The 18,568-nt window shown below is 37.1% G+C and overlaps 1 protein-coding gene across 23 annotated transcripts in view; it reads left to right on the top strand.

The window, feature by feature from the left end:
* The window catches only part of USP54 (ubiquitin specific peptidase 54), a 118,626-nt gene that overhangs the window by 51,244 nt on the left and 48,814 nt on the right, over positions 1 to 18,568 (top strand). For all 23 annotated transcript variants that reach the window (XR_009696078.1, XM_061161821.1, XM_061161808.1 and 20 more), the window contains 2 exons: positions 7,190 to 8,047; positions 10,268 to 10,360. Coding sequence is in view for 22 of the 23 variants with exons in the window: in XM_061161821.1 (XP_061017804.1) it covers positions 7,901 to 8,047; positions 10,268 to 10,360 (240 nt within the window). In the remaining variant the exon portion in view is untranslated. The remainder of the gene's footprint in view (positions 1 to 7,189; positions 8,048 to 10,267; positions 10,361 to 18,568) is intronic.

Here is an 18,568-nt window from a genome sequence, read left to right as displayed (position 1 = left end):
TTTATCCATGGATTATAGATAATTTAGAAAATAGAGAAAAGAGGGGAAAAAAATGCATCACCCTAACAAGACCCCTGGCCTTTTACATTTACTTTTTCTTGATCTCACAGATTTAAAAACTTTTCTAATAGTTCATTCCAGGTAAATCAAGCTCTGAGAAACAGACTTCTGAACTTAACCCATTAACTGCTGAACTGTGAGGGTAAACATGATAAACCTGTAGATTTCAAACAAGTCTTCATTGAACTCTTAAGTTTCCCATGATCACAAACTATTAGTCCACCTACACTTGTAAGTGTAGAAAGTTAATCCTCCAAATACCTCTGTTCCCCACTGGGGCCAAGCTGTCATCTCCCTCAGTGAAGTATTTGCATAGTTAAAAAGTTTTTTGTTTTGAACCAATTTGGGACTTACAGAAACGTTGTAAAGATAGTAGAGTGTTTTTAGATATCTCTTACTCAGCTTCCTTTAATATTACCATCTTGTATAACCATAGTACAATGATTAGAACCAGGAAATTAGCATTGGTTCAATACTATTAAGGAAAAACCTTCAAGCTTCACTAGTTTGTTCATCATTGTTCCTTACTGAGGATTCTATCTAGGATCTCATATTGCATTTCACGCTGTTTTCTTCGTTAGTCTCCTATGTTCTGTAAAAGTTTCTCAGTCTTTCTTGTCTTTTATACCTCTGACATTTTGGGAGAGTATTAGTCAGTTATTTGGTCAAATGTCTGTCAATTTAAATTTGTCTTATTTTTTTTTTTCCCTCTCATGATTGAACTGAGATGATAAGGTTTAGGCAAGACTATCACAGAAATGTGTTTTCAATGCATTATTACCATGGAATTCATAATATTATTATTTATTTTTGCTGGTGATGTTTGACCTGATCACTTGGTTAAGGGCCTTTCTGTCTGGTTTCTCTACAGTAAAGTTAAAATCTTTCCCTTAGTGCTTAATAAATATCTGGTTGGAGATATTTTGATACTGTCATTTGCATGAACATCATGGAATTCTCTATGCATGGAATTAGTAGTATTACTTAGGGACCTCACTGAACTTCATTTAATGATCATGAAATGAATTTCCTTAAGAGACCTATCCCCTTCCAGGGTACTTGAACCTTATTCCTGGTTTCATCAAAGGACCCTCAGGTTCTGCAGGAACAAATCCCTTTTAGTCTTTACTGGTGTCAGTCACACTTGTATCCCATTCATAATGAAGTCTCTAGTGCTAATAAGCTGTATGTCTCTGAACCCCCTTCACCCCACTGTCTCTTAGGGTGATGGGCTCTTCCTGTGGCCCAGTGTCCTTTCAGGCCTCATTTCTCTTTAGGCATAAGCCAGTTTCATTTCACCAAACATTTGAATGACTACTTAGGGTTTTTTCAGAAATAGAGGCTAAGAGCAGCTTAGCTGTTTGGCGTGGAGTACAGTAGTGGATAGTCAGGTAGCTGCGTCTGTAGCCTGGTTTAATACTTTGGCCTGAGAAATATGGCAGCACATTATGATGTATTGTGTATGCTCATTGTGAAGTAATCATTCTCTGTGTTTCGTTAATACAGAGAAATAAAATGATTTCTTTTCCTGAAGGTCATCAGCTTCTAGAGCTTTATTGCTCTAATGCTGTCAGTCTTGAGCCTTTTAATTTAGCCCTGCCATTTCTACTCTGTCAACTCTGGGTCTGTAGTAGAAATTATCACAGTCTGCCTAAGAATGAAAAATCCAAATGTAAACCAGACAGTACAATTTAGGTCTATTTAGTGCTAAGAAAACTGGAAACAGTGAATAACGTATTAGAAGTTTGATTAGTAAAATACAATTTTATTAGTATTACTAAATTCAAAGTAGTTTTTTGAATTAAATATTTTTTCAAGTAACATGTACGATAGAAGTCCATTTTCTGTAATGTGATTCAGATTCTATGGGTCCTGGAGCTTATATGATTGAGGGGACCCACTTTAAGGAAAACATTTTTTAAAACAGAAAATTGAATATTGGGCCTGAGGGCCTGTGCAAGAGAGGGCCTTGAAATTTAATCTTCATGGTTTCTTAAGTCTGCTTCTGGATGTGGGAATCTGCAAAAAGCTTGGGACCCACTGTTTTCTGTCATTTCACACAAGGGAAAGGTTTTTACCCTGTCTGCAGGAAGTTAGTGTGTTCAGATTGGGAACAATATGGGACATAAAGCTTAATAACTGTATTTCACTAATAGGTAATAAGATGACACACTTCCTTCCCAATTTTGGCTTCTAAGCTTCCTAGGAGTTTACTTGATGTTAGAGACAACAAAGTGAGGCAGGCTGTTTTGACTTAGTAAATGCCAGTAGTGATGATTAAATAAGTCTAAAGTAGATTACTTTAAAGTAGATTAAAGGTTAAATAAATATAAGAATTTATGCTCAGATTTTTAATTTCTTCATGATTCAGCCTTGGTTGTTGTTGTTAAGTAGCTCAGTCGTGTCCGACTCTTTGCAACCCTGTGAATTGCAGCCCTTCAGACTTTCCTGTCCTTCACTATCTCTTGGGGTTTGCTCCAACTCATGTCCATTGAGTCAGTGATGCCATCCAACCATCTCATCGTCTGTCATCCCTTTCTCCTCCTGCCTTCAGTCTTTCCCAGAATCAGGATCTTTTCCAATGAGTCAGCTCTTTGCATCAGGTGGCCAAAGTATTGGAGCTTCAGCTTCAGCGTCAGTCCTTCCAATAAATATTCAGGGTTGATTTCCTTTAGGATTGACTGGTTTGATCTCTTTGCAGCACAGGGGACTCTCAAGTGTCTTCTCCAACACCACAGTTCAGAAGCATCAATTTTTTGGCGCTCAGCCTTCTTTATGGTCCAACTCTTACATCCATACACAACTACTGGAAAAACCACAGCTTTGACTATATAGACTTTTGTCGGCAAATATAGATTCTTCAGTAAATTATAAGTAAACTGCTCCACAAATGAACAGAAACCAGAAATGTGAGCAAATTTTCTGGTTACTGTTTGTATATCTCAGTGTAGTCCAGTTTGACTTCCTATTGTTTGGGTTACTTTTGGCTTTAATCGCTAGTAATGGGGCTACTGTTCCTTCATTAGAAACTGAGATACTTTTCATGGTTTTCTTGTCATTCTTTAGACCTTCTAAAATGTTACCCTGTTTCTTGTAACAGATTGAGTTGTTTACCTTTTCATGTTAATCTTTGTATTTTTAAAATAATTGTAAAATTTAAATGTTTCTTCAAGCACATGGCTCAATAGTACTGATATGTACCTTGCTCTGTGTGAGGCCTCTTATTGTTCTTTTTGTACAATTAGAAGACTTATTCCTGTTGGCTTGCAACTTTCTCATATCCTGAGGTGCCCAAAAAGAAATTTACTTCTCTATTTTTAGGCCCAGCAGTTCACTCATAATTTATTCTTTGTTTTGAAAACTTGCTTGGACATACCTATCATGTTAAATCTCAGTCATTGTGTGAAATAGGTATTGTAAAGCTGTTTTATAGACCCAGAAAACAAAGTTCAGGACAGCTACGTTGTTTGGGATTACAGAAAGTAATAAAAATGTGGAAATTGAGCCCATATTTTCCAACTGCAAGTCTTGTCCCAGTCCTCTTAATAACATCATAGTTGTTGTGTGTGTGTGTGTGCACTCGCTCAGTCATGTCCGACTCTTTGGACCCCACCGACTCCAACCCACCAGACTCCTCTGTCCATGGAATTTTCCAGACAAGAATACTGGAGTGGGTTGCCATTTCCAGCTCCAGGGGATCTTCCTGACCCAGGGATGGAACCCTTGTCTCTTATGTGTCCTGCATTGGCAAGCAGATTCTTCACCACTGCACCACCTGGGAAGCCCCAATATCATAATTACTTTACATCATTTACTCCTTACAACTTGACCTTACATTGTATTTCATACTCTCCTTTTCATAGAAATAGTATTCCAGCCTTGTTTTCTTTTTGGAGAAGGAAATAGCAGCCCACTCCAGTATTCTTGCCTGGAGAATTCCATGGATGAGGAGCCTGGTGGGCTACAGTCCATGGGGTCACAAACAGTTGGATACAACTAAGTGACTAATACTTATTTCCTTTTAATTTGACCTCATGAGTGAGTGAGTGAAGTAGCTCAGTCGTGTCCTACTCTTCGACCCCATAGACTGTAGCCTACCAGGCTCCTCTGTCCATGGGATTTTCTAGGCAAGGGTACTGGAGTGGGTTGCCATTTCCTTCTCCAGAATTTGACCTCATAGCTCTACATTTTTTATATTTTCTTATGTAATTTTAAATTGTTTTATTATTTGCAGATATCAGTTCCTTTTCAACTTAAGAAAATAATTAAAAACTTATAAACAAGTTCTACAAAATGGAACAAAGAATTTCCGTATACCCTTCAGCCCGATTTATTTATTGGTAACATTTTGCTGTTTTCAATTTATTGTTTTCTCTCTCCTCCTGGGTATACATAAGTATGCACACATACAAGTCTTCTTTTCTGAATAATTTCAGAGTAAGTTGCAGACATTATGCTCTTTTTTTTTTTTTTTTGACATTATGTTCTTTTACCCCTAAAATACTTCAGTATTGCCTAGGAAGTTCTTTTTCTTTTAAAAATTGGTTGTTAGGGACTTCCCTGGTAGTACAGTGGATAGGAATCTGCCTGTCAACCCAGAGCACATGGGTTCAATCCCTGGTCCGGGAAGATTCCACATGCCGCAGAGCAACTAAGCCTGTGTGCTTCAACTACTGAGCCCACAGGCTGCAGCTACTGAAGCCCATGTGCCTAAAGCCTGTGTTCTACAATAAGAGAAGCCACTGCAGTGAGAAGTTCCAGCACTGCAACTAGAGCGTAGACGCTGCTTGCCACAACTAGAGAAAAGCCCCTGCACAGCAACGAAGGCCCAGTGCAAACAAAAATAATAAAAATAAATAGGCGGCGGTTTCTGTTCTGTCTGTTGAGCAGTGCTTCTTCCCTCCTGGAGCGCCTGTATAGACGACGGAGCCATGGTCGAGGTAAAAAAATAAAATAAAATAAAATAAAAAAATAAAAAAAAATAAACTGCTAAAAAAAAAAAAAAAAAGAAGGTTGTTAGATAAATCCAAGGCTTCCTGGTGGTCTGGTGGTTAAGACTGCGTGGGCGAGCACAGGTTCCATCCCTGGCCCAGGAACTGAGATTCCTCATGCAGTGCAGTGTGTCTCCCACTCCCCAGAATAGGTTGTTAGGGCTTTGTGGGTAGAATTCTTTATTTACTTTCTCATGTATGTTTTGTAGATGGATTATATTGTTTGGAGCGAGACCTGCAATTTAATTGAAATATTTTGTCATTAGTGTTTCTTTGGACCATTTGTTACTGCCCTTCTTAGCTTTGTTCTTTTTGGCTCTGACCTCTGGTTTCTGACACCTAATTCAAGTGTGAGAGCTTTTGCCTTACCCTACACAGTGCTGCCCTTCAGAGCCTGAGAATCTTTTTCTGCTACTGCCTTTTTTCCCTTTGCTCCCTGAACTCTGGGGTGTGTATCCTCGGGCAGGCTGAGTTTCAGTGAGCTTCACGTGGATACTGCTGCCAAGTTCTTTTGGCTTTGAGCTGAGTGGAGGCTTGGTACTTGTCATTCCTTTGCAGCAGTTAAGCTGAAGGAATGCTGCATGGCTTGTTGGAAATTGCTCAGTGGCCTCCGGTGGGGTGTGTATGAGGGTGTGTGTAGAGAGTGGAGGGTCTTGTAGTCTGTGTGGGAGACGTGGGATCTTTCCTGGTGCTGTGTGCTAATCATCAGGCAGTATTTATTGAGCGCTTCATTATGACTAGCACTGTGTTAGGAGCTTTTGGAATAGTATAATAAAATGCATAGTTAAGTCACAGTGAGTAGTCAAACAATTCTGTCTCCCACGTACCAACTTTGATTTGAGCAAGTTAATGTCTTTAAGCTTCCCCTTACACTTCTGTAAAATGGAACTATTAATACCTACTGATTGGGCTGTCATGAAGATTGAATAAAGAATGTGGTATTGTTTAGCACATGTCTGACACTAGCTAGTATTCCATTTCATACAGTCATGGTCAGGATATATGACTGACACCATATAAAACAAAGAGTAATACAAACAAATAGAGAATAATATGACACTATAATGTATAATCAAATACTTTGATTGTGACCTGTAGATTATAAATAGTCTGGGAATTTAGAGAAGGGAAAGAACATTCTTGTGCAACCATTTAATGTTCCTGTGCCTCAGCTTTTCCACTGAACACACTATAGATAGTGCTAGGTGATCCGAGAAGGATTAAGCTATTACAGCATTTTTGGTTTTTTAGGTCATCCATATGATGGTGTGAAGGAAAGGAGAAGCCTGGGCAACTGTTAGAAACCAAATTTAATATTTAACATTCTTAATTTTTTCCTTATGTGGACCTGGCGGCCTTATAGGAAAACTTAAAGGTGAATATTAGAAGCATTTTCTTCCAAGGAAATTTTTGCCTCTTGCTTCTTTGGCATTTTAATTAGTTGAAGATTATTGTTGGTCAATGGATGGCCTCTGATGGTGACTGCCTTGGATATAATCTGAGGATTAAGTGATTTGGAACCCAAATTATCTCTCTGATCCTCTGGCAAAAAAAATGTAACATACAAACAGGGCAGAAGAAGATTTCGTTTTTTTTTGGACTGAATATTAAGGACATATGGTTTACTCACCATGAGGGTTTCTCTGGGATGGGACATCTTTACTCAGTAAAGTGATAACATGCCCCTCCCACCTTTAAATAGGCTGTTATAGCCATGGGCATGTAAAACACCTTTAAAATTTTCTGTACTCAAAACATCCAAAAGAAACTGTTTTAATTTCCCAGTTTGGTATGTGTTTACTTGGTAATTTTTTTCTTAGCCTGGTTGTGGAAAGTTCGCATTGGAGTTTTATTTTTGTCCAGATCAACTTTCTTCTCCTAGAAAATTTGAGAAAAGTCTCCTATGAAAGTAGGGCTGCTCACACCTTTTCCCCCTGCCTGTTGAGTGTTTCTCCTTTTTGTTGTTGTTGGGCTTTTTTTTTTGGTTGGGGGGAGGGCTGTGTATTGTTTGCGAAGGTTTCAAGTTTATAGTGTGAGGTGAGGCAACGTTGATCTTGGCAGAACTGCACAAAGCTAGTAGAGTCATTAAGTGACGCAAGCTTTTGATTTTTTTTTTTTTTTTTTTCTTTCTGTTAAAGCTCTCTGGCACAGCTGGCTAGTCTAGTCACGGAGGAAAAGAGAAGAGATTTTCTGAAGTTGTGGATGGAATAATAGAAGATGTTTGGGACACATTAAAGAACGGCAGCAGAGCAACAACAGCAGAAACTCCATGTTTTTCAAACAAACTTCTTAGCTTTCTGAAATCTATGCCAATTGCTTAGAACCTGGGTTTTTATTTCAGAGGATGATGGGACAATGGGACAGGGCAGTAGAAGGCGAGGAGAGTTGTGCTGGATTCTTGGTTGTCTGTCTGCCTCTCCTTCCAGTTGGGAAAATCTTCAATCCACAGGAAGCATTATAAACAAGCCTAAAGAACACACTCTACCCTGATCCTGGGTTCTGTTGGAGTTGAGGATTACAGCCACTTCACCAGGATTTTATGGAGGCAGTTCAAGAAAAATAGAAGGAAGCAATACTTAAGGATTTCTCTGTTTGAATTTGTCCTGTGCCATGTTAAATTTTAGGCATTGTTTGGAACAAGTTGAGGACAGCTCTGGCTTGTGGATCTAAGGATGCCTGAGTTTCTTGAGCTACCTATATGATGTTGGAAAGGTTGTAAATTCAAAGTCCTTCAACATAAATTTGTTACATTCTGGATTCTTTTTATATAAATAGGACTTCAACAAAGACTAAGGACTCCCCCAAAGATACAAAATTTTCTCTTATTTTCAGGCTAAATGTGAACAGTAATGTCTTGGAAGAGAAATTATTTTTCAGGGGGCCGTGGTAGTGTCCAGGGGATGTTTGCTCCTCGAAGCTCAACCTCCATAGCTCCCAGCAAAGGCCTCAGCAATGAGCCAGGACAAAACAGCTGCTTCCTCAACAGTGCCTTGCAGGTAAGGATAATTTCTTTTTGGTGAACTTCGACTTTCAGTTGCTGGTGCTGTATTTCTGATTACTTTTTAAAATCTAATACTTGATAGTCTCTGTTTGAAGTCAGCAGCCTAAGATCATTTTTTAAGTTCATCTCTGTGATCATAGGCAAGTCACTTTATCTCTTTGAGTCTCAATTACCTGATTTGTAAAGGAGATTAATAATGATAATAGAAATAATAACTAACTACTACTACTTCCCTGCCTAAAGGGAGGTACATAGACTAGATCATACTACTTGCTTAGTGACTTTTTCCCTGAACAGTCTCTGGTGTTTCTTTTTTTTCCATTTGAGACTAAGGTGTCTCATCACTCTAGTTGCTTTCCTCCAGTCTAGAAAGCAAAACTCTTTCCATAAGTCAAAGATTTCCAGGTATGTTATTCTTGTCTCATAATATTCAGGCTCTCAGCACACTCAAATTGGAGTCCAGTCTTTGTCCACTTCTTTGTCTCCTTCCTCTGAATTCTCCTGTAGTATCTGATTAGATATGCTTGCACAGAGCTGGTAGAAAATAAATTCCTCTAAGTTGATTATCTAGTTTAAATTTTCCCCTTTGGTCTTGCTTGCCACGTTAGCCTTCTCAAAACTCGAGTGCTTTCTGTCTGCCTGCCTGCCCTGCCCAATCAGGGCCATAGTGTGATAGGTTCATCCCTCTCAGTCTGAGTTTCAAGTGATAACTTTCCCCTTTCTCTCCTCTTCAGAGTAAAAGTAAATCTTAAGATAATTATGCTTGGGTAAAGTACTAGCTTTACACCTCAGATATATGAGAAAATAAGTTGTTATGAGAGAAAAAAAGACATGACATTGTATTTGGTATAAAAAGCACTAGACTTAGGAATTGGGAGACCTGAGTCCTAGTTTTAGCCTTTCTTTAGACTTAGTTCATTCATTGCCATGACTCAATTATAGAACACATAATTTATCCACATATATTTCTGTATTTATATATTTATTTCTATATTTATACTTGAAGACATTGATAGTTTTGGAGTGCCTATTATAATCATGTTACAAGTTAAAAACAATTGTTTCTATGAGCTAATGTTCTAACTTATGGTATGAAAGCTATGTTCACCACAGGTGTATTGAACCCATTACATTTATTATAAAAAGGTATACTTATTTGGGAGTGTAGCATGTTTCAACAAACTTTTGGAAATATATACCTATAGATACCTAGTATCAATGCGAAGATGGCCCAGAGGTGTCTATTATCTGGTGCACCTAAAGTGTAGTGCCTTTTCAGATATGATGCTTTTTAAGTGTTTTCCAGATAAGAGAAGCTTCCTAGGGCATTTATGCTGTATATTAATTGCACTGTTTCTTTCTTTTTTTTTTTTTACACTGTTTCTTTTTTAACTAAAGGTCAAAGTTTATTCAGATTTCCTGAGTTTTTACATAGTGTCTTTTTGTATTCCAGAATCCAATTCAAGAGCTGTATTTACTTGTTTTATCTCTTTAGGCTCCTATTGGATGTGATAGTTTCTCACAGTTTCCTTGTTTTGACAATCTTGACAGTTTTGAATAGTAATAGTCAAGTATTTTGTAGGATGTCCCATTATTGGAATTTGATGTGATTCTCATGTTAAAACTGGGGTTATGAATTTTTGAGGGAAATACCATAAAAGTAAAGTGCTGTTCTTATCACTTTCTGTCAAAGTTACATTCTAGGAACAGATTTGTCACTGTTGATTTTACTGTTTTTTTTTTTTTTTTAATTTTACTGTTATTTTTTAAATTCTGTTGACTTAAGGAGGTCACACCTCTCTCAGAAAGGTCCAAAAATGGAGAAATCTAACAAAGACAAAATCCCACACTATGATTCAAGCTTTTAAATAAGTTTTTAAATATTCTTGCTTTTCTTGTGTGGACAATTAAAATAAATCCTTAGTCTGCAGTTTTTAACCCACAAAATAACTCTTTAGGATCACATTTGATGTATGTCATATCACATTTTCTCTATGTGATCTACTTTATGTTGAATTAGTGTTTTCTCCATAGAATGGTCATCTGTGCCTCTGATTGGATACTCCACTTTATTTGGACTTTTTTTAATACGTTAGAATGAACTTTTCCCTTGAGAGTAATGATGTCTTCTGTGATCATTACCTATGTTTGCTTGACTTCTTGATTTAAATGGGGAGTTTTTGTAGCGTAATGAAGTATCTTCCCTTTTCCTCAGGTTTTATGGCACTTGGACATCTTCCGACGTAGCTTTAGGCAGCTTACAACTCACAAATGCATGGGAGATTCCTGCATCTTTTGTGCTCTCAAGGTAAAAACTTCAAACCTGTTTCTTCTCACTGTCATTAGGTTGCCAAATGATCAATATTGAGGTGGTTTGATTATTCAGATTGATGCTAAAGAATTTGTTGCTACATTATCTGCCTATGGTTTAGTGCAAAGGATAAGTATGATTAATTTTGCTTGCTGCAAAGAAATACTACTTGGTATTCTGTTTCTCTGAACCTTTTGCCCATACAACTCTATTTAATGTGATAGGGTACTATTTACATGTGCTTAGACTTTGAGTATTTGAAAAGCTAATACTAAATTTTCATTTTGAAAAAACAAACAACTAGCTGTTTTCATGGAATTATTTATTGTCTATTAAAGCTAAATTTAGCAACAAACTATTTCTATGAGGAAAAATCAGTACTAAAATTTTCCCATTTTCCCATTTCATAATAATATTTCCTATTATCGCATGTAATAGATTCTTTATATTGGTTCTATTTTAATCTGACTCCAATTTTTTCATTTCTGAATAAAGTGAAACTGAGGATTCATTTAGAGACAAATAAAATGGTGTAATGCGAGAGAGTTCTGACTCAGAGATTTTAGGTAAGTTGCTAAAGAGAAAGAACTAGGATGTATAAAAGGCCCATTCTCCATCAGTTTTCCAGCCTGTATCCTCTCTGTTTTCTTGGTCCAGATATACAGTGCATTATTTGTGGTTGGATGATGACACTTCTAGGGTCATTTTTCAGTCTCATGAAGTCTGAGTCCTTAGTTTTGTCACAAGGATGCTTAGTTGTGATCATTATTAACTTAGTTGTTTTTACATTTGAGAACAGGAATTATAACCAAAAAACTCCAGGATTATATCCTAGTTAAATTTGCAACAGCTGAGTCAAAACAATTTTTTGGCCAACATCAGTTTGAAGTTTTAGTCCATGGTAGGCTGATATCTCTGGAAAGAGATAACTGAGACTTCTGAACTTTTTGCCGTTAGGATCACAAATATCTTTTTTTTTCAACTCTTTGTTTGCAACCATTATAGCTTAGCAAAATATAGAATATAAATTATTGAGGACTTCCCTGGCAGTCTAGTGGTTAAGATTACATGCTTCCACCATAGGGACATGGGTTCGATCCCTGGTTGGGGAACTAAGATTCTCTGTGCCTCTTAGTGCAGCAAAAAACCAAAAAGAATAAATTAAGAAAATAAATTATTGGTTAATTGAGGAGTTTAAATATGAAATTTTAATGAAACAAGATTTTTTACAAGTTGTAACATTTCTGACTATACCCATTCAGACAGAAGTCCATTCAGAAGAGCATTTGGCTTGATCTTCTGAAAGGTACATTGACATTAAGTATGTAATTTTAGATAGACAAGAAACATAGTGGTCCTTTGGTCATCAAGTCCAAGGGAAGTCTGGTTCATGACATTAAAACCAAAAAAACAGGGCAAGTTACTTGCTAGAGAGATCTAAATCCTGGGGAAATACCTGGTAGGAGAATCTCCTACAGATAGAATTTCTACAGATTCTACAGATAGACACTTTTGCTATATAAAGTGAAAGTTGCTCAGTCGCATCTGGCTCTTTGTGACCCCATGGACTATATAGTCTATGGAATTCTCCAGGCCAGAATACTGAAGTGGGTAGCCTTTTCCTTCTCCAGGGGATCTTCCTAACCCAGGGATCGAACCCAGGTCTCCTACATTGTACGTGGATTCTTTACCAGCTGAGCCACAAGGGAAGCCCAAGAATACTGGAGTGGGTAGCCTATCCCTTCTCCAGGGGATCTTCCCAACCCAGGAATCAAACTGGGGTCTCCTGCATTGAAGGCAGATTCTTTACCAACTGAGCTATCAAATTTGCTATATTGGAAGATTAAAAACTTGATTTTTTCCCCCTAAAATGCTTTTCAATCCCTCAGTGCTAAATAAATGTTAAATAATTAAGCCTTAGTTTGCACATACTTTGTTTTAGATGGCATTATTTGCATTCTTTTAATTGTTGTGCACTTAATTTGAAAATTATAGTCTCATATTTTCCAATAAATGTGCTTAGATAATTGGTTATTTGTATAGACAAAAAGGAAATTAGATCCCTACTTCATATTATACCAAAAGTAAGAATTTCAGATGAATTAAGGACTAAAATGTGAAAAACAAAGTTTTTTAAGTTTTAGAAGAAACTATGAGGGAGTACCTTGGCCTAAGTGATAAAGAGGATTTAATAAGTAAGTCATGGAAAATACAAAGCTAAAAGGTTTGACATATTTTACTATAGAAAATTCAAGAACTTCTGTTCATCAGAAGATTCCATAAAGACAGTAAATATACAGGGCTACAAATTGTGAGAAAGTGTCTGTATTATATATAATCAACAAGGATTGGTATCTAGCATAGCACTTAGAGAAGAACTCCCATGAAGAATAAGTAAAAAGTAAGATGAGTCAACAGAAAAACTAACAAAAGACATAAATAGGCATTTCTCAGAATGGGAAAGCCAATTAACTTTTAAGGATATGAAAGAGGCTTACCCTCTTTAGTAATCTAAGAAATATTAATTAAACCATACCCTTCAGATTAGTAGAAATTTAAAAGTTGGATAAAATTGTTACCTAAAAGGTAGAATAATGAGAATTTATGTACATTGTTGATTGGAATATAAATTGATACCACTATTTAGGAAACCAATTTGTCATTGCATTTGTCAAACAAAATTGAAGTAACAGGTATCCTACTACTCAGTAATTCTACTCTTAGATATTCCCCGTAGAAAACTTCCTGTACATACACACCAGAAGATACATCAGAGGATATTTAAGGTAGTATTTGTCTATGATTACAGAAAAATGGAAGCAACCCATTCCAACTATAGGGTAATGGATTAAAAATTATGGTTTATTCCCAGAGTAAAATACTATATAGTAGTGATAATGAATTCCTGGAGAAGGAAATGGCAACCCACTCCAGTATTCTTGCCTGGAAAATCCCATGGATGGAGAAGCCTGGTAGGCTACCGACCATGGGGTCGCAAAGAGTCGGACACGACTGAGTGACTTCACTTAGTGATAATGAATAGTTGGCAGCTACATATATCAACTTAATCACAGAAAGATTACAGACAGTCCTCGATTTATGATGGTTTGACTTATGATTGTTTTGACTTTATGATGATACGAAAGCGATATGCATTCAGTAGGAACCTTACTTTGCATTTTGATTTTTTCTTGGGCTGGTGATATGATACTTTATTGTGTTGCTGGGCAGCTATAATGAGCTGTCAGTCAGCCACAGTCAGTCATTCCCTGTCAGCCACAAAATCATAAGGTTAAACCAACCAATACGGTTATAACCATTCTGTACCCATACAACCATTCTATTTTTCACTTTAAGTATTCAGTAAATTAGATCAGATATTCACTTTACAATAGAGTAGGCTTTGTATTAGATTATTTTGCCCAACTGTATGCTAATGTAAGTGTTCGGAGCATGTTTAAGGTAGGCTAGGCTATGATATTTGGTGGATAAGTTACATATGTTTTCGGTGGGTTTATTGGGATGTAATTCCATTGGTTTCCTAAGATGATTGGTTTCCTATCATCTCTAAGAGCAGTAGAGATGTAATCCCATTGAATGAAAAAAGCAAGTCACTGAAGACTGCTAAACTATGATTCCACTTATATACAAAGCAAAAACAGGCAGAACTAAATAACATATTGTTCAGGGATACATACATATGATAAAACTGTAGAGAAAAAAGGAATGATTTTCACAATATTTGGGATAATCGTTACCTCTGGAAGGTGGAATGGGGAGGATATAATCAATTGGGGAGTCTCAAACTCAATTTTTCCATTTTTTTAAGTTGTGTGGTAAGCACATGGGCATTTATTTATTATTCTTTGGTTGTATATACCCATCATGTTTGTTCTTTATTTGAATGATGATTTTTATTATAAAAAAATACAGCAATCTGGGAAACCTAAAGTGTAAAGAGGGAAACAAAATAGTTTGTATTCCCTCACAGAGATCGTCATTTTGCTTTATGCCTCCTCTCTGGTCTATGATATTTCTAGTAATAAGTCTTTTTGCCCACCATTTTAGTAAAAAGAGTACTCCCACCCCATCCTTATATTGCCTTTCCATCTCTAATATCTTCCTATTTGTTCGAACCTAAGACTGCCCTGGAGTGATATTTTGAAGTTACTCCCTTCTTATATCCCTGGAGTGGCTTCCAATGGTCTTTTAAAAATCACTTTAAAAAGCAAGATTATAGACATTTAAAAAACTAATTTCACACTTCTTTTCCCTTCCTCTCCTTCCCAAGACTGTGTTTCAGCTATGGCAGTAGATATTGCACATAGTATGCCTGCTTCTTAGATACCACATTGCAGACATCATTCACTCTGTCTGGATCCCTTGGCACCCCAAACAATAACATAACAATAAATAAAACAATAACACATCCCTTTTAAATCAAACCACATCTACCTGTCAGAACTCTTTTAAGAATTTATCTTCTTTACGAAGTTTTGAAAATACTCTCTCTGTGTAGATCTGTGATTGACTTAACAATGTTTGGCATGGCTGAGTGGGTTTTGGGGAAGGTGGCCCAGCTTTTCTTCTCTCTTGGTGTTAGGCTCAGTGCCTGGACCTTAACCTAAACACAGCTTTTCTGGGTTCATATAGTCTTTTTAGTTGCCATGCCTTCCTCCAGGTGATCTTCCCAATCTAGGGATCAAACTCAGGTTTCCCGCATTGCAGGCAGATTCTTTACTATCTGAGCCACTAGGGAAGCCTGAGTCTTTTAGTAGTTTTTGGTGTTTTTGTTACGGAGTTTGGGTATTGCCTTTTTCTTTGTGTCTTATATTCTCTCTCACTTTGTCCTGTTTAACAGATTTTCATATTGTGACATTTAGCCTCATATTTTTTTTAGTAGATCCACTAATCTAAGCCTTCATGCCTCATTTAGTAAGGGAAGAGTGAGATAATGCAGGGGTGGGAGTGGGGACAGGGAGGGGAGTCGATAATGGTAAAGGTCGGCTGATGAAAGAGTGAAAGGCTAGGGTTCTGTCAGCAGAGCAGTTATATGGTATCCTGTGGTTAAGTTACATGTTAACTTTGTGGTGACCAGTGTGGGCATAATTTTATATTTTTTTTCCTCTGTGAGTATAATTGTAAATATTTTTCTATTTAAAAATTAGGGGAATATTTGATGAGGCCAGTAAGGATTCCTTTTTGCTGATACTTCATGATCTGTTTGCATTCTTTTTTTTTTTTTAAATAAAAAATTTTACTGGAGAAAAATAGAACCACCACATACACAGGGAAAAGAGCACAAAAATTCAACTGATACAGAACTGAAAGTCACAACTACCCAATGTTGTTTGCGATTACTTTTCAATTTCTTAAATGGCTTCCCTCAATTTTTTAAATAGCCTTGTCAATTTTTTTCAGCTGAAATAGCATCAAGTTTTCAAAAAATTAAGAGCCTCAGCAAAGGGACCAGCTTTTAAGATAACAAAGGTGACACCAAGAGTCTCCTAATAGGACCAATTCTACCGAAAAATTCCTGAAGCACATAACTACTGAGTCTGGTAGAACAGTGGCTCAGAGACCATCAGGGATTAGTTAGAACACTGACTCAGATGGTCCAGTATGCAGAGAGGGCAAACAAAAAAGCTGCATTTCCCTGTGAGATGAGTTCAGGTGCTAAGAAAATACAGGCAATGGCTGCTGAAAATAATTAAGAAGGCATTCTAAATACCACATATTATTAGACAACAGTGTATAAAGTGATGCAATTAGAAAACAGGCAACTTAAAAAAAAATATGGTCACAGGTCTTTGAGAACTCAAGAAAACAATCAATAGCAAACACAAGAGCTGAAAGTCTCAGCTGAGGGTTGAAAGTGAAAGTGAAAGTGAAGTCACTCAGTCCTATCCGACTCCTTGCAACCCTGTGGCTGTAGCCCACCAGGCTCCTCCGTCCATGGGATTCTCCAGGCAAGAATACTGGAGTGGGTTGCCATTTCCTTCTCCAGGTGTTTGCATTCTTTAGTGCAAGTTTTATACATAAAATTCTTATTTCTTAGATTTTTTTTAAAACAAGAGACTCCAGGATCGCTGAATTTGAAATAGTCTGTAAAACTTGCCAGTTCTATAAAGTCAGAATTCTTTATGTTACAGCATAATTGCTTATCTCTAGAACCTACTATTAAGGGCACAAAGAAACACAAACATGTTCCTTGATGAGTCAGAAGTTAGCCAACTTTCTCTTAATCTGATGTTTGGATGAAGGATTTGCCCTTCCAAGTCTGGCTGAAAGATATGTATCCCTGCTCTTTCTCCAGTTGTTTACTTTACCTAGCACCTTAAATATACATTTACTATTGGCCTTATGTGGATACATTTGGATCATGTCTGTATTTTGTTTTTTCTTTTGGTCTATGAACGTCTGTCAATAGTCCTGTGTCTTATAATCTTCACTGGTACAATAGAATATGTTGTGTCCAGTACTTTTTGGTGGTTTGTACATAAAACCACAGAAATGGACTATTTTTGTATAGTCCATTTCTTTTGGTCCTGTAAAATATACTGTTGGCTTTTTTTTCTGTGTTACTTGACACTAAGTCCCTAAAGTAATTGCAGCCTCAAAATCTTGCATTCAAATTATTAATGAAGAATTTGTTAGTCTTTCTGCTTATTTTGAACCACGGTTTCTTTCAACTCTGATTTAGCAAATAGAAGGGACTTGTGTCCTAATTACCCTGTCCCTTCTAAAACAGCAAATTTATTCCCATCTAGTATTACTGACCTAAACCGTTGTCATGCCTATAGCCCAGAGCTCTTACTCATATCTGTTCCTACACCCTGGCCCCCAGGGTATGACTTTACTTTGGTGTTGGTTTATTTATTTATCTCTATCCAGAGGAGGAAATCCGTCCTCTGTACTTAGTATGCCACAAAGATTTTGTTCTCCTTCCAGGGATTGTACTAGAGGCTTTGCAGTGCCAGGATGTAGGACAGAGTGTTTTTTGTTATAGGCAAAGAATAATGCTGCATTGATTGATTAAATCCAATAAATCTTCTCAATTAGTGATTTCTTTTTTTTTTTTAAGGCCTAAATGCCTCGGAGTGGTGGTGATGATGGAGGTAGGGATGGAGGAAATAGGTTTTTGTATATTAAGGTGTTCTGGAATGTATAAGTCTGTATGTGTAGAGCAGTAAGACTATTGTGAAGGAGCAGTAAAGTCTATGTTCTTCTGATTGCTCCATTGTTAACTGGGGAGAAATTTGAGGGTTAAGGGAATAAATCTCAATATTTTTTGATTTTGTACCATGTAGCTGTTCCTATACTAGGGACTGAAACATACACATATGGAGTAATGTGATGTAAGGAATAACAGTCTGGTAATTTTTTTTTGTTTGTTTTTCCTGTAGATTTTAGGAATAGAAAGTTCTTCATTGTCTTATAGTCCTTGCCACTGTCAGAAAACAATAAATCCATTATCCTGGACTGACTATGTAAACCAGGAAATTAGATTTCTAGTATGTTACCCAGAAATTTTAGCTCGTAATAAACAGCCCTCACATAAGAAAGGTCCTATGTCTAAGGCACGTGTCTAAGTTGAACTTGATTGTTTTGCCTATTTATGGAATATGACCATATTTTTGTGATCTTTCGGTTAACCTTTCTTAGGCTTTTCTTTTTTCTTTTTTTTTACTTTTTGGCCACACTGCACACATGGAATGCAAGCTCCCTGATCAGGGATGGAACCTATGCCCCTACAGTGGAAGCACAGATTCTTAACCACTGGACCAGTGGGGGAGTCCCTAACTTTTCTTAGTTTTAAAGTTGTATTAGGCTGTCCCTAAGTTTTCTGAGTTAATTTAACAGTTGACATAACTTGGATAGTATAAAACTTAAGCTCTTATCCTTTTAAAAATTATATGTGTGTGGCTGAGTCTCATTGCTGTCCATCTGAAACTATCACAGCATTGTTCATTGGCTATGCTGCTACTCCTAAGTCGCTTCAGTCATGTCCAACTCTTTGCGACCCTATGGAACATAGCCCATCAGGCTCCTCTGTCCATGGGATTCTCCAGGCAAGAATACTGGAGTGGATTGCCATGCCCTCCTCTAGGGGATCTTCCTGACCCAGGAATTGAACCTGCATCTCTTATGTCTCCTGCACTGGCAGGCAGGTTTTACCACTAGCATTACCTGTTAATTGGCTAT

This window comes from Dama dama, chromosome 15, assembly GCF_033118175.1.
Source record: "Dama dama isolate Ldn47 chromosome 15, ASM3311817v1, whole genome shotgun sequence".
Classification (NCBI taxonomy): domain Eukaryota; kingdom Metazoa; phylum Chordata; class Mammalia; order Artiodactyla; family Cervidae; genus Dama; species Dama dama.
Note: the sequence above shows the minus strand (reverse complement) of the source record. Positions and strands in the feature narration are given on the sequence as shown.